The sequence below is a fragment of the Oryctolagus cuniculus genome, chromosome 11, assembly GCF_051225735.1.
Source record: "Oryctolagus cuniculus isolate XC-2025 breed Fujian yellow rabbit chromosome 11, ASM5122573v1, whole genome shotgun sequence".
Lineage (NCBI taxonomy): Eukaryota > Metazoa > Chordata > Mammalia > Lagomorpha > Leporidae > Oryctolagus > Oryctolagus cuniculus.
The window spans coordinates 58,616,368-58,631,767 of record NC_142877.1 but is presented as its reverse complement, the minus strand read 5'-3'; the positions used below and the strand labels follow the sequence as shown (position 1 = coordinate 58,631,767).

General features: G+C 45.5%; 2 protein-coding genes across 17 annotated transcripts in view; one reads left to right on the top strand and one right to left on the bottom strand.

The window, feature by feature from the left end:
* Positions 1-222: 222 nt before the first annotated feature.
* ORMDL2 (ORMDL sphingolipid biosynthesis regulator 2) lies at positions 223-3,480 on the bottom strand. Of its 3 annotated transcripts, none has more exons than XM_089308472.1 (4): positions 3,407-3,480; positions 2,071-2,528; positions 1,779-1,930; positions 223-721 (listed from the first exon to the last, which is right to left on the bottom strand). In XM_089308472.1, the coding sequence occupies exons 2-4, from the start codon at positions 2,242-2,244 to the stop codon at positions 586-588; spliced, it is 462 nt and encodes a 153-aa protein (XP_089164598.1). In that variant the 5' UTR covers positions 2,245-2,528; positions 3,407-3,480; the 3' UTR covers positions 223-585. The 3 variants fall into 3 exon arrangements, with proteins under 3 accessions (XP_089164598.1, XP_051701596.1, XP_051701597.1); XM_051845636.3 differs by having other exon boundaries at positions 2,071-2,245; XM_051845637.3 differs by having other exon boundaries at positions 2,071-2,245; positions 3,411-3,480.
* A 315-nt stretch (positions 3,481-3,795) lies between these two features.
* The window catches only part of SARNP (SAP domain containing ribonucleoprotein), a 62,887-nt gene continuing 51,282 nt past the window's right edge, over positions 3,796-15,400 (top strand). For 2 of the 14 annotated variants that reach the window (XM_089308462.1, XM_089308465.1), the window contains exons 1-5: positions 3,796-3,853; positions 4,595-4,728; positions 5,531-5,583; positions 6,036-6,320; positions 9,403-9,490. In XM_089308462.1, coding sequence (XP_089164588.1) covers positions 6,301-6,320; positions 9,403-9,490 — 108 coding nt within the window. In that variant the 5' untranslated portion in view covers positions 3,796-3,853; positions 4,595-4,728; positions 5,531-5,583; positions 6,036-6,300. Of the gene's footprint in view, positions 3,854-4,594; positions 4,729-5,530; positions 5,584-6,035; positions 6,321-9,351; positions 9,491-15,400 lie in introns of all 14 variants that reach the window. The other 12 variants (XM_070052355.2, XM_070052360.2, XM_089308468.1 and 9 more) reach the window with 8 other exon arrangements.

Genomic DNA, 15,400 nt, shown 5'->3' with positions numbered 1-15,400 from the left:
TCTTCCCTCTCTTCTTTGCCCATATAGCCGGAGCCCTTTTCTCACTTGAGAATCCTTTCCCTACCGAATAAGCTGAGAGTGAAGGGCACCTCCTACTGGATCAAAGGAGAGGGGATACATTTTACTTAAAGTTCTGTACATTCAGTCAGTATTTCATCTTTCCTCCCCAGCCTTAGAGGGTATTTCCCTTCCTTTCTGCTGATCAAATTGCAGCCATAGCTGAAAAAATTTACCTTTATTGTAAGGAAAATACACAACAAAACAGGCCTGGAAGGTAGCAGGGGTGAAAGACATGAAGAAACATCATCACCGGAAAAGCTGTCCTAACGTGACTTCCTGCTGTAGAGAAGGGTGATTTGGCCCTTAGCCTCATCCACCTTTTCTAATTCAAAGAAAGATGCCTTTAGCAGGGCTGGACCATGGAGCCCATTTTCCAATCTCTTCCCTTCCTAGGAGTTTGGGAAAGATTGTATAGTTCAAAGGCTTTCAAGGTACAGAAAACAGAATGGAGAAGAATGGAAGGATGCTTATAGCCCTTTGTTCCAAGGCCTTCCCCACACCTGCGAAGCTCTCCAGTCCCACCCCTCAGTATTTGTTGATGCCAAAGAGACGAACTCCATGGAATTGGGGCAACTTAGGAAGCAGAACGCTAAGAAGTGAGATTGTGTTGATGAAGAAGTGAGCAGCATCATACTTGGTGTAGAAGCTGGCCAGGAGGTAGCTGGGGAGAGAGAAAACAGGAGTGAGATTGGTTTTCCCTATCCATATTCATGCCTTCTCAAAGACTTTGTCTTTTATTATTTTTAAAATTACTTATTTAGGAGGCAGAGACAGAAACAGACAAAGAGCTCCCATTCACTGGCTCACTCCCCAAACACTCTCAGCAGTTGGGACTATGCTGGAGAGGAAGCTGGGAGCTACAATCTCAATCCAGGTTTCCCATGACTTGAGCCATCATCATTGCTGCTTCCCAGGGTGTACATTAGCAGGAAGCTGAAGTCAGGAGCTAGAGCTGGGTAGCCAACCCAGGCACCCAGCTGGGGGATGTAGGCATCTAAACTACTAAGCCAAACGCCTGCCTCCTGTTCTATTTTAAATAACTAATTTTATTGCATATAGTCCTAGGATATCTAAAATATTCCAGGTTTATCAACTTGGGGGCTGAGGAGATAATCAGCACCTTTAATAGGAGAGTATATGCTAGTTTCTGTTTCTTGATCACTTGGTATTAGTTTACATTTGATCTTTTCTCAGTCCCTTCTCCATTTCCCTACTACCAAGGAGGCAGCAAGGAATGCTGCTTTTATTGCTCTTCGTAAGCTCAGAACTAGTAGTATACCACAATATCTTCAAGGGGACTTACATAGTCTTCTTTTTTATATTTTTAAAGTTTTATTTATTTGAAAGAGTGAAAGAGAGGGAGGGAGAGAGAAATATCTTCTATCTGCTGGTTCATACTTCAAAAGTCAGCAATAGTCTGCCTAGGCCAGGCTGAAGCCAGGAGCCTGGAACGCCATCTGGGTCTCATGTTTGTGGCAGGGATCCAGGTATTTGAGGCATCATTTACTGCCTCCCATAGTGCACATTAGGAGCAAGCTGGATCCGAAGCAGAGTGGGGACAATGACCCAGGCATTCCAGTACTGGATGATATGGGATGTGCGTATCCCAAGCAGAGTGCTGAGTAGTCTGCTTTTTTAAAGCTTCCCCTATGGGCCTCTTCACCTGGCTGTTGGAGTTCTTTCTAACCCAGCATCTCCCCTACTTCCCATAGACTCACAGTACAATAGGAGAGATGCTGAGGAACTTGCGAGAAGAAGTAAATTGGAGGCCGTAGTCCATCTGTTCCCAGTGCGTCAGTAGCCGAGCCTTTCCTTGGTCAGGCGTTTCAAAGGGTGTCCCCTTCACTGTATGTAGGAAAATATACATTGCCTAGGAAGAGAGAAGCGGCCAGTGTGAGGGGCAGAAAGTAGCCCTTCAGCCCAAGAGGAAGACATCCCCAAACAATTGGTGATTTTGGTTTTGGTTGGGAAAGGTCTGGGGTGGGTACAAGGGCGTGGTTTAGTGCTCACCAAGTTATGGATGACGTTGGTCAGGGTCCAGACAACAGGAATGCTGAAGAAGGGGATGCTGAGTAGAACCACATGCAGCAGTACTACCAAGATGACGTAGGCCAACCAGATGCCCCGGCTATTCATCACTCGAGTATTCGGATTTACTTCGCTGTGCGCCACCCCCACATTCATCCTACCGCAGTGGGGGCGTCAGGCAGGAGTCCCAACTGTTTCCTCTCAACCCCTCTTTCAGAGTGTTTCCCCCATTGTTTCTGAAGGAGCCCAAATCCCCTGCACTTTATTGGGAATGAAATGGCTTTCTCATGCAGAATGGAAAAACCAAAGACCCAGGAAAAACTTTAAGAGAAGACAGGCCTGTGGAGCGGGTTGAACTGTCACCTGCATACAGTCATTGCATACGGGCACTGGTCTGTGTCCCAGCTGCTCAGTGCTGATCCAGCTCCCTCCTGGTGGGCCTGGGGAAGGCAGCAGAAGGTGGCCCAAGTGGTTGGGCCCCTGCCACCCATGGTGGGGACCGGGATGGAGCTCTTGGCTCCAGGTCTCAGCCATTGTGGCCATCTGGGGAGTGAACCAGTGGATGTATGATCTCTCCCTCTCCCGCTCTTTTCAAGTAAATAGGTAAATCTTAAAAAAAAAAAAAAAAAAAAAAAAAAGAAAGAAAAAGGTAAGAATATCCCTTCCTACACTGTAGAGACATGGTCGTTTTTACTCTGATCCTCGCCCTGACATGAAGGAATAAGCCTAGGCTCGGGCCATGCACTTCAAGGAGAAGCAAATGGCAGTAGCTCCCTTTCCTTCGCTGAAGAAGTTAATGAGGAATCGTGAAGAATTCACATGCGTGCAGAGTTCTGAGAGTCGTGCAATCAGAACCACCGAGAAGGGCAGTCAAGCTGCCGCTGGTGCCCACCTTCTGCCTCCCCACCTCTTCTGTCGGGCCTGTCCGCCCTGTCGCGCCCATTTTTGGCATGTAAGCAGTCAGCATTCTCTTTCCTTCTGTCGAGCGTAGATGCCGCAAGTATTTGCCCACGGCTTTTGGCTTGGACTAAGAAGGGACCGGAGCTTAAAATCTCTAGAGACGCAGCCCCAGGTGGCTCTGACCGTCTGAGCTCTAAAGCTGAAGATGCCTGGTTAGGAAGGAGCTCTGGCCGGCCCTGAAATTCCCTCAACTCCAGTCCGGAGCCCAGCCCACGCTTCTCCCAGGCTCCCTCTCGCGTTCGTAGGTTCCTTTCAGGGCTCTATATAACGTTCCCTTCTCAGTATTCAACTCGCCGCCCCTTCCTCACCTCCCCCCGATTTTCCTCAGTACCACTGACCAGCGTCTCGGGTCCCCTACCTGCCTGCTTCACCAGCCCGTCCGGCCAGGGGCGCGGCGCTCGCTCCTACACCTGTAGTCTCCAGGAAGCGGCTGTCCCTGCAGCCGCGCTCCCTCTATTGGCGGACCAGAATCGGCGCTGCCACTACCCGTTGGCTGGTGATCTGCTGTGGGGAAGCGCAGTTGGTCCACATTTCTGTCCTTCGGAAGATGCAGAACCCACCCTCCTGGCTACTCCGCCTTTTGGGAGCCGGGGAGAGCCGTCGAGAGATGGGAGAGCGACGGCGGCTATTGGCCAATGGGAAGGGCTGATAGTACGCTGTGGGAGTAAACGTGTCAGCGATTGGCTGACCAAGGTTCTCTACGCCTAGGCGGGAGCTCCTGGAGGCGGAGGCAGCGGGCGGGGGCCTAGCGGGGTGGAGGGGCACCAAGATGGCGGCGGAGACAGTGGAGCTCCATAAGCTGAAGGTACTGTAGAGAAGGGGCAGGGTTGAGCTGGACTTTTCTGGGGGCTGAATTCAGCAGCGTGGCTTGCGCTTTCTCCTATACGTTCACCTAAAAGCCTTTTCCACTGTGTTTTACGGTTCCCGCCGCAGTTCTTTTGTGCCTCCCTTTTCCATTACGCCTTCCCCCATTTCCCATTTCTCACGGTTTTACTGTTGTCTTCACTTGTTATTTCTGCCCACTTCTCCATCACTGTATCGTCAGCCACCCTTTCCCACCAGGTCGCGCTAGTGCCTTCTACCTGTTCTACTCGTTTCTCGCCAGAGCTGCGTTACGTCAGTGGTCCCTCCTCTTCGCCCCACGCCGGACCCGGGAGCCCTTTTTCCTCCCAGGGTGAATGCTTGCCCATGTTGTCCAGAGCTAAGGTTCTCATGACGTTTTTGTGTACTTCTGTGGGAATATGTACTAAACACGATCCAGAAAATGCTCCCATCCCCTTTTTCTAGGCGGTGGTCTGTTCCCCCTGGGCGAAATTTGAAGCCTGGGGGCGGCCTGGAGAAGAGACTTCCCCGTAAAAACCTGAGGTTAAGAAGGCCTCTAGAATGAGGAAAAGTAAAGACACCTCAGATTTAAAAGTGTTTCGAGGTTTTCCACTCGGTTCTGCCCCCCACCCCCCACCCCGCGTTCGCCTCACGCCAACCCTCTGTCCTCAGAGCTGCAATATTGTGAGAAAACGATTTTCCTCTGTGCTGTTTCATATCGCAGATGGACCCTGCATCTCTTGGTGTCACCACTGGGTGACACTCTGAAGCCACGAGATTTTAAGTTGTGTCTGTTGGGAATCTTGGTAGCTTTCTCATAACTTATGCTCCTGGAAGAAGAGAGTAATTTCTTTTAGGGTGAGTTAAGAGCTTATCGTTATTGGTTGTCTCCTTGCGTGTTCACCAGTAGTTTTCCCACTAGCTGTTTTGGTCACATCATCCTGGGAACCTTAGACAACAAGGCTGGTTCAGCAGAAACTGAAAACTGATCCTTTAAGGCTTGATGAGGTTTTTTTTGTTGTTGTTTCTTTAGGTGAAGGGATTAAGAGTAAGGAGAGATAGTTTCCTTAGCCACTTATTAGTTGACACCAATTAGCCTTTCTGTTAAAGCTGATGTATTTCTTACTCTTGGATTCTAAACTGTACTCTAGTAGGTTTTTGTGATATTTTGGAGATACTGTTAAAATGGTGGAACTGAAATGTATAGATTTTATCAGTGGTCTTCTAATATTTATGACAAGTGAAGAAAGAGCAACCACATTTTCTACACTTTTAATATAAATTAGGTGCTTCTGCACTGTTTTATGTATGTTATAAAACACAGAAAAAATTTTAAATGAGTGTGATAAAAAGAAAATATGAATGTAAGATCTAATATTTTCTTCCTATTTGTCTCATTTTTGAAATCCTTAGAGTAAATCATCAGCTTTCCCAATACTTGCCTTTATGAATTCTATGTTGGTGTATGGAGTACTCCCTTCCATCATATCTGTATTTGTCAGGTCTATATTACATTTGTATTTGATTAGACAAGTCACTTTTACATAATGTCCTCTGACTGATTTCAGGTATCACAGTCTAAGAGAACTTGAGGCACTCCTGGCAGCCTAAATAGGACTCACTCTTTAATCACATTTGCTTGTCTTTGCTTTTTCTCTAGAGCACTTCTTAACCTTTTGGAGGTCACAGATATCTTTGAAACTCTGATGAAAGGTATGGACCCTCTCCCCAGAAAAAGACATGTACATACTTTGCATGCAATTTGAGGGGCCTCCTAAAACTACCTTGTAGCCCTGAGGAGTCCATGGACCTCTGGTTAAGAACCTATGCCTTTAATTCTGACTTCTAGGTTCCACTAGTGATCTTGGTGGAGTGATCCTGACTTTTGGGTTGACTTGGGGTATTATTGCCTTTTAAAGTTTTTTTTTTCACCCCCATTTTTGTAAAGAGAATTTAGGGCTTTAGTATGGGACCTCAGAGGAAAGGAATAAGCTTTGAAAGGAAGGAAAACTATTATCTATCTGAGTTGATAGGTAAGTCCATGTCAGCTACAAATATTTAAAGATTTTGTAGAAATGCAGTCATTCTAATACAATTGGAAAGAGACTGAAGTGTGGATGCAAATGCCTTGATTTCTTTCTTTTTTTTTTTTTTTCCTTTTTAAGATTTATTTATTTACTTGAAAATCAGAGTTACAAAGAGAGAGGAGGAGAGGCAGAGAGAGAGAGAGGTCTTCATCCACTGGTTCACTACCCAGTTGGCTGCAACGGCCAGAGCTGCACCAATCTGAAGCCAGGAGCCAGGAGCTTCTTCCAGATCTCCCCCGTGGGTGCAGGAGCCCAAGGATATGAGCTGTCCTCCACTGCTTTCCCAGCCATAGCAGGGAGCTGGATCAGAAGTGGAGCAGCCGGGACACAAACCAGCGCCCATATGGGATGCTGGCACTACAGGTGGCAGCTTTACTTGAATTCTAATAGTACTAGATTTCCAGTCAAACATGAGAAAAGGAACTATTTCAGAGTAGAGAACAAGAAGGGTGTAGTGGTGTCAGAGTGTTGAGAACAGTGTTATCTTTGTATTATTGAAACATAAAGTGCATATATGTTTTGGTGGTCAAAGAAAGTTTGAAAGGAAAGTAAGTGAACTGTGTGACTATAGAGGTAAATCAGAGTGGTGTTGAAAAAGGCCTTAAGTTGTGTAACGAGTTCTGGGTCTTGTCAGTCATAGTAGGCCTTTGGAAGTTTAAGAAGCTTCTGATGTGATCAGTTTCTTTTTTTTTTTTTTTTTTTTTTTTTGACAGGCAGAGTGGACAGTGAGAGAGAGAGACAGAGAGAGAAAGGTCTTCCTTTTGCCGTTGGTTCACTCTCCAATGGCCGCCGCTGCAGCCGGCGCACCGCGCTGATCCTGGCAGGAGCCAGGAGCCAGGTGCTTTTTCCTGGTCTCCCATGGGGTGCAGGGCCCAAGCACCTGGGCCATCCTCCACTGCACTCCCTGGCCATAGCAGAGAGCTGGCCTGGAAGAGGGGCAACCGGGACAGAATCCGGCGCCCCAACCGGGACTAGAACCCGGTGTGCCGGCGCCGCAAGGTGGAGGATTAGCCTATTGAGCCACGGCGCCGGCTTGTGATCAGTTTCTTTTGGCAGTATGGAAAATGGGATCTAGTGGGATAGGGATTTTGCCAATTAGATATTTATTATAGTAGTCATTTTCCCTTCGTCAAACCTTTATTTATTTTTTAAAAGATTTATTTATTCATTTGAAGGGCAGCGTCACAGAGAGAAAGAGACAGTGAGATCTTCTGTCTGCTGATTCATTCACCAAATGACCGAAATGGCTGGAGCTAGGCTGATCCAAAGCCAGGAGTCAGGAGCTTCTGGGTCTCCCATAGGGAGACTTGGGACTTGGACTTGGGACTTGGACTTGGGACATCTTCTGCTGCTTTTCCCAGGCTATTAGCAGAAAGCTGGATCAGAAGTGGAGCATCCCGGACTCCAAATGGCATACATATGGGATGCTGGCGCCGTAGGTGGCAGCCCCCTGCTTCAAACCTTTAAAATTATATCACTGACAATCTCTCCAGTTTGTTTTTTCACATTCCCAACTGTAGTAGCCTTATATTGTTTCCTCAGAAAGGCTGTGTTCATTCACTGCTAACAGTTACAAAACATTTATTATATGACAAGCACTGTTTGAAGCTGTTTGTATACATTAACTGATTTAATTCTTACAACAACTCTAAAAGGTAAATAGCTGTATTACCCCATTTTGAAAGAAAAAAATGAAACTTGGAGAGAGTAGTGAGGAATTTGATCTAGGTTTCACAGCTAATAAGTGGTTTATCAAATCCAGGAAGTCTGTCTCCAAAATTTATATATATATATATTTTTTTTTAATTTATTTTGGGCCAGCACTGTGATATAGTGAGCTAAGCCTCCACCTGTGGTACCAGGATCCCATATTGGGCCATCTTTCACTGCTTTCCCAGCCAATTAACATGGAGGTGGGTCAAAAGTGGAGCAACCAGGACACAAACTGGCACCCATACTGGATGCCAGCCTTGCAGGTGGAGGAGTAACTTATTACACCACAATGGTGGCCCTGCAAAATTTGTATTCTTAATCTTACCTACCTCTCCTCTTTCTTGGAACCCAAGTCCTTTACATATACTTCACTTGGAGTTTTCTTAGGGCTGCTGTACTCTTGCCACCCTCCCTCCTCTACATCTTTGTCCAGTTACCTAACTCCTGGTCATCCTTCAGATAGAAGTCAGATGTTTACACAAGGCAGCCTTTCTTGTTCTCCTGATCTACACACATGGTCAGGCCATGTTTTGTATATCTTTGTAGGACTCTGCACTCCTTTTTTTTAACCAGTTAAACACTGTATATATGGCCTTTGATTGTCTTGGTCCCTACTAGATTCTAAGTTCCATGTGGGCAGGGTTGCTTTCTGTTTAGCCCATGATTTTTCTGTGTCTAAGATAATGCTAACACACAGTAGGTACTCAGTAACTATTTGTCAAGTGAATAAACTGTTAAGATCTGAAATAGAGCAGTGGCTATCAGAATGGGAATAAATTTGAAGGCAATTTGGGTTATAAAATTCTAAGTATAGATCAGCTAGATGTGGGAGAAATGATTCCAAAGTTTGGGTAATGATACTTTCAGGTTAGGAGGAAGAGAAACAGTGAATTTGTGCGGGAAAGAAGGTGATAAGCTCTGTTTGGGCCATGTACCAGCTACCTTAATGCTGGGGATACAGCAATGAGCAAAACACAGAATTCTTACTCTCATAGAACTTAAACTTTAGGGAGGGAAGTCACAGTAAATAAGTAAAATTTATAGGATGTCAAATGGTGATAGTGTCTGTAGAGAAGGAGGATAAGGGATTACCATGACAAGAGTATCGTAGTTTAAAGTAAACTGACTAGGGGCTGGCTCTGTGGCATAGTAGGTTAAGCCTCCACTTCTGGCACTGGCATCCCATATGGGTGCTAGTTTGAGTCCCAGCTGCTCCACTTCATTCCAACTCCCTGCTGATGGCCTGGGAAACGATGGAAAGTGGCCCAAGTGCTTGGGCCCCTGCACCCATGTGGGAGACCCAGTAGAAGCTCCTGGCTCCTGGCTTTGCATTGGCCCAGCTCCAGCTGTTGTGGCCATTTGGGGAGTGAAACAGCAGATGGAAGACTTCTCTATCTCTCCCTCTCTGTCAGCAACTCTGCCCCTCAGATAAATCTTTAAAAAAATAGAATGACTAGGTATGGTCTCATTGAGAAAGGAATGTTTAAGCAAAGAATTAGAGGTAAAGGAGTTAAACCATGTGCAGTGTGTTAGAGGAATAGTATAAGACCAGTTTGGCATATCAGTGAGCAATGGTAATAAGAGGTAATGGTGGGAGAGAGGAGGGCAGATTTTTCAGGGTCTTGTGAGTAACACATAGGACTCTGGCTTTTATATCTTTATTTTTTTCTTATTAATACAGTATTTATTTGTCTTCTCTCTGTCAAACCCTGAGCCAAACGCTTTTCCGCAGGCTGCCTGAGAGTAAAGTAGAGGAACATACAGGGCAGATGAGACACTGGACAAAGAACTTTGGGAGATGGAGACAACTCCTTTACATGGTGAGAAGGATGAGAAAGGCCACCATCAGGTGAAGCAGCCCCATGGGCTCCGAGAGTCCAAAGTCCAGAGTGGCATAGGAGAAGAGCTGCTGCTTCAGAGAGGAGTTCCTGGCATAACCAAGGATGAGGCTTCCAATCCCAGCTTCAGAGCCAGCCATGTGAACCGTGGCACCCTCAGTCCCAATGAATTTGGCTGCTGTGTTAATGTCCCTTGAAATGACACTGGTTTGGAAGCTGGGACTTGGGACTGCCATCCTCCTGAGGTACTTACCTGTCAGTGCTTCTGGTCTTTTTTTTTTTTTTTTTTTTTTTGACAGGCAGAGTGGACAGTGAGAGAGAGAGACAGAGAGAAAGGTCTTCCTTTGCCGTTGGTTCACCCTCCAATGGCCGCCGTGGCCGGCGCACCACGCTGATCCGATGGCAGGAGCCAAGTGCTTCTCCTGGTCTCCCATGGGGTGCAGGGCCCAAGCACCTGGGCCATCCTCCACTGCACTCCCGGGCCACAGCAGAGAGCTGACCTGGAAGAGGGGCAACCGGGACAGAATCCGGCGCCCCAACCGGGACTAGAACCCGGTGTGCCGGCGCCGCAAGGCGGAGGATTAGCCTAGTGAGCCGCGGAGCCGGCTCGAGTGCTTCTGGTCTTTTGAGCACCACTGCAGATAGCTCAGTAGCTGTGGGGTGCTCCTGACCAAGGAGGAAGTGAACGTGAACTTGGAGCAGGCATATATTTTCCAGGCATGAAGTGCTGTATCATGAAAGCTAATGTCAGTGGAGAGAAGACAGGGAAGCTGGCTTTATCACTTCAATGAAATAGGAAATCAGTGGATGGTTTTTGAATAGAAGAGTGATTTGTTCTAAGTTTCCAAAAGGTTACTCTGACTGCTTTGTTGAAAGTGAACTAATGGGGCAAGGGCTGAAGAGTTTTGGTAATAGCTCCCTGCTAATGTGCTTGGGAAAGCAGTGGAGGATGGCCCAAGTGTTTGGGCTCCTGCACCCACATGTATGACCCAGAGGAATCTCTGGGCTCCTGACTTCGGCTGGCCCTGCCCAGGCCATTGTGGCTTTTTGGGGAGTGAACTAGTGGATGGAAGATATCAACATCCCCCCCCCCCCCCCCGCCTTTGTCTTTCCTTTCTCTCTGGCTCAGCCTTTTAAATAAATAAATAAAGCTTTAAAAAAAGTTTTGTTAATACAGTAATCTCTATGAGAGAAATGCCAGGGTAGTAGTATTTGCAGTGTTGAGAAGGTTATATTTTGGGGCTAGAGCTGGCAGGATTTATTCTTTTATGAATAAGTTTGTGATAGAAATGGATTGAAAAGATGGCCAATAAGGAATCATAGAGGGAATATTACTGGGTTGGGTGGAAGGAAGCTGAGGAAAGAAAGAAAAGTATTTTTTTTATTAAGATTTATTTATTTATTTGGAAGAGTTATGCAGAGAGAGAGAGGTCTTCATCCGCTATTTCACTCCCCAGTTGGCTGCAACGTAAGGAGTTGTGCCCATGGAGGGCGGGTAGGGGTCCTCCATCTGCTAGTTCACTCCCCAGTTGGCTGCAATGGCAGGAGTTGTGCAGATCCGAAGCCTGGAGCTTCTTCCAGGTCTCCCATGTGGGTGCATGGGCCTAAGGATTTGGGCCATGTTCTACTGCTTTCCCAGGCCATAGCAGAGAGCTGGATTGGAAGTGAGTGGAGCAGCTGGGACTTGAACCAGTCCCCATGTGGGATGCCGGCAGTGCAGGTGGTGGCTTTACCTGCGACGCCACAGAAAAGTATTAACATCTTGATAGTTAGATTAGTTAGATAGTTAGATTAGGCTAGAATCAGAGAAACCTGAGCTGTCATATTAGCCGCACTGTTTACACAAACTTAGGAATTTAAGCAAGTTATCGAGTCTTCAGACCTCATTTTCTTACTTTTTAAATGGTATAATATTAGCCATATAGGTTTGTTGTAAAGATTAAATGAGGGGCCTGCATTGTGATGCCAGCATCTCATGTAGTGTCAGTTCATGTCCTGGCTGCTCCACTTAGTAGTGCTCCCTGCTAATGCACCAGGGAAAGCTGTGGAAGGTTTGGGCCCCTGCCACCTACATGGAGACCTGGATGGAGCTCCGGGCTTAAGCCTGGCCCATCCCCATTTCTCTCTCCCCCTCACTCCCTCTCCCCCCACCCTTTCCCCGCACTCTGTTTTTCTAATAAATCTTTACAAATAAATAATAAAAAGTTTACTTAAAATACTTTCAAAATACTGGCACATGCAAGAGTACTTCAGAAAGTTTGTGGAAAATGCCTGTTATAAGACTGCATGGGTTCAAAGGTTTGTTTGCAGCAAAAGAAACTTATTTTTGAGAGACAGAGAACCAGAACTCTCATTTGCTGGTTTACTCCCTGAATGTCTGCAGCTGTTGAAGCTGAGCCAGCAGCTGGGAACACAATCTTGGTCTCCCACATGGCTGGCAGAACCTAATTAAGCCGTCATTCTTGCCTCCCACGGTCCTGCCTCCCAGAGTCTGCACTGTCAGAAAACTGTAGTCAGGAGCCAGAGCTAGCACTCAGACTCAGGCACTCTGGTGGACGTCTTAACCATTAAGATGAATGCCTGCTTCTCAAACTTTTAATTCCATTTTCCCACAGACTTAAAAGATTCATTTATTTGAGAGAGAGAGACAGAGAGAGAAAGAGATGTTCCATCTCTGGTTCATTCCCCAAATGCTTATAACAACTAGGGTTGGGCTAGGCTAAAGCTAGGAGCCTGGAACGCCATTTGGGTCTCCGACATGGGTGGTAGGGATCCAAGTACTTAGTCCATCCTCTGCTGCCTTCCTAGGTGCATTAGCAGGAAGCTGGATCTGAGCACAGTAGCAAAGATTTGAACAGACACTCCAGTAAGTGGTGGCTTAACCCACACCATAGCACCTGCCCCTCTGTGAACTTTTTTTTTTTTTTTTTTTTACGATTTATGTATTTATTTGAAAGGCAGAGTTACAGAGAGGCAGAGGCAGAGGAGATGGATAGGGAGAGAGAGAGAGAGGTCTTCCATCCTCTGGTTCACTTCTCAAATGGTTGCTACACTGGAGACTGACTCCAATGGTACGAGGCAATAACAGGGTCTGCAGTGGGAACCAGTTCAGCTCTAGATGTCAGCTCTAATTCTAGATCAGACCATACTAGATAAGTGTCCTGTGCAAGAACTATCACAGACTTAATTTCTCTGGTACCTGATAGATTCCTAGAAGGGAGGAGAAGAGAGTGACAGCTCTGTTAGAAAGATGAACTCTGAATTGCTGATTCTTTACCAAAAATATTACTTTTTCCAGGAAAAAATGATGGGCTTTTTAGAAAGAATAGCAGTTAGAGGAAATAAAGATCAGCCAACAACCTCTGCCTTCACATACATTGTGAATGATGTTTTTAAAATGTTAGGTGATCTCTAGGTGCTGCAATTACATATGACTTACTTTCCTCTGTACTTTTCAGACTCCTAATTAGTCTGTAGTGAACGTGATAGTTTAATATAACAAACAAACAAAATTTTCTAGTGTAATTAAAATTGAAAGACTTTGGAAGCTGAGAAAAGAAAAATACTATTGAGAAGTGGACATTGAAAATCACTTAAAAGGACAGGTATTTGGTACAGCTTTAAGACAATGCTTAGGATGCTGGCATCCCATATCAGATTGCCTGGGATCTAGTCCCTGCTCCATCTCTAGTTCTGATCTAGTCTGTGCTCCATCTCTAGTTCTAAGCTCGTGCTAATGCACACCCTGGGAGGCAGCAGGTGAGAGCTCAAATACTTGGCTGTCTGGCCCAGTCAAGGCTATTATGGTCCCTGAAATTTGAATCAGCAGATGGAAGATCTGTCTCTCTCTATCTGCCTTTTAAATAAGCAAAAAAAGTTTTTTTAAACATGACATAAACTCTGGATTGTAAATTATTGTTATTTCAGGTATGCTCTGAGACCAGTACTGGCCCATGAATTAGCTGTTACTGTTTAGTGTTAAGTACAGAGTAAGCTTTTAGAAACTTCTGTAGTACTGTGACATCACTCCTACACAGAAATATTTGCTCATTTTTCTAGTTTTTTTTTTAATTTCAGAAAAATAGTGATTGTGTCATAGTTGGAATATTATAAAAAAGCAACCCTATCATTCTTTCTGAGGCCAGCACTGTGGCATAATAAGCTAAGCCTCTGCCTGCAGTGCTGACATCCAGTATGGGCTCTAGTTAGTGTCCCAGCTGCTCTTCTGATCCCACTCTTGCTATGGCATGAGAAAGCAATGGAGGGTGGCCCAAGTGCTTGGACCCCTGCAGCCATGTGGGAGACCTGGAAGAAGCTCCTGGCTCTTGATGGGCCCAGCTCCTGCTCTTGTGGCCATTTGGGGAGTAAGCCAGTGGATGGAAGACCTTTCTGTCTGTCTGTCTCTCTGTCTCTCTGTAACTCTCTCTCAAATAAATAAATAAAAGCTTAAAAAAAATGCATTGAGGTGGGGCCAGCGCTGTAGTGTAGTGGGTTGAGCTGCCTTATGGGCTCAGGTGCAGATCTAGCTCCCTGCTAATGGGCTTGGGAGAGTAGTGGAAGATGACCTGAATGCTTGGGCCCCTGCACCCACATGGGATACCCAGAAGAAGCTCTGGCTCCTGGCTTTGGTCTGGCCCAGTCCTGGCCATTGCAGTTATCTGGGGCGTGATCCAGTGAATTGAAGGCGTCTCTACCTCTCCCTCTCTGTAATTCTGCCTTTCAAATAAATAAGTAAATCTTAAAAAAAAAAAAAATACATTGAAGAGTTGGTATTGTGGTACAGTTAAGCCACTACTTGCAACTCCAATCAGCATCCCATATTGGAGTGCTGTTAGTCTGCTTTCAATCCAGCTTCCTTCTAATGCACCTAGGAAGGCAGGGGAAGATGGCCCACATGCTTAGGCCTCAGCCACCCACTTGAGAGACCTACATTGAGTTCCTGGCTCCTGGCTTCATCTTGGCTCAACTCTGGCTTTTGGGGCCATTTGGGGAGTGAACCAGCACTCCTTCTGTCTGCATTTCAAATAAGTCGTTAGAAAGAATACATTGATCTGTGAAATTCAGAAATCTGAGAACCAGTGATTTTGTCTAATCTTGTCTAATCCTTCATCCAGTTTCTGTCTAAAATTTGTTCTTAGTAGTTGCCAGCTGATACTCTAAATGTTTTACACTTTTACTGGTTTAAATCTTTCTAACAACCCTATGTTTAGCTACTGTTACTTCTATTTTACAGGTCAAGAAACAGGCACAGAGAAGTTGTTAGTCCCTTTAGGTTACATAGCTGCAAGTGATAAAGTTGGAATTTGAACCCAGATAGTCTCAAGTTCAGAGGCTGTACTCTTAGTTTCTGTACTGTAGTTGATTAGCTTTTTTTTTTTTTTTTTTTTTTTTTTGAGAAAAAACTCCCATCACTGGTTCATTCCCCAGTGTCTACAAGTGCCAGGGCTGGGCCAAGGCTGGAGACATGAACTGGGAACTCAACCCAAGTCTCTAGAACACAATAACTTGAGCCATCAACACTGCCCCCAGGGTCTGCAGTGGCAAGAAGCTGAAATCAAGAGTTGGAACCAAGAATCAGACTCAGGCACTTGAATGTGGGATGCAGGCATCTTATCTACTCCTGCAATCATTTTTTATAGGCAGAAGCCTTAAAAATATTTTTTAGTGGGTGATTATCTACCATGTTTCTCAGTAGAAAATGCTGTTGGCTTGGGTAGGACAGTTCTCTGCATTGCATTCACTAAATTCTCTACCTCTGTTTGTTGTGATATTAAAACAGAACTCCAGCTCTTCATTTCCAAAGGCTCCCCTGGCAGAAGACTTTTCCTTTTTTTTTTTTTTTTTTTTTAAGATTTATTTTATTTATTTGAAAGACAATTTCAGAGAGAGATA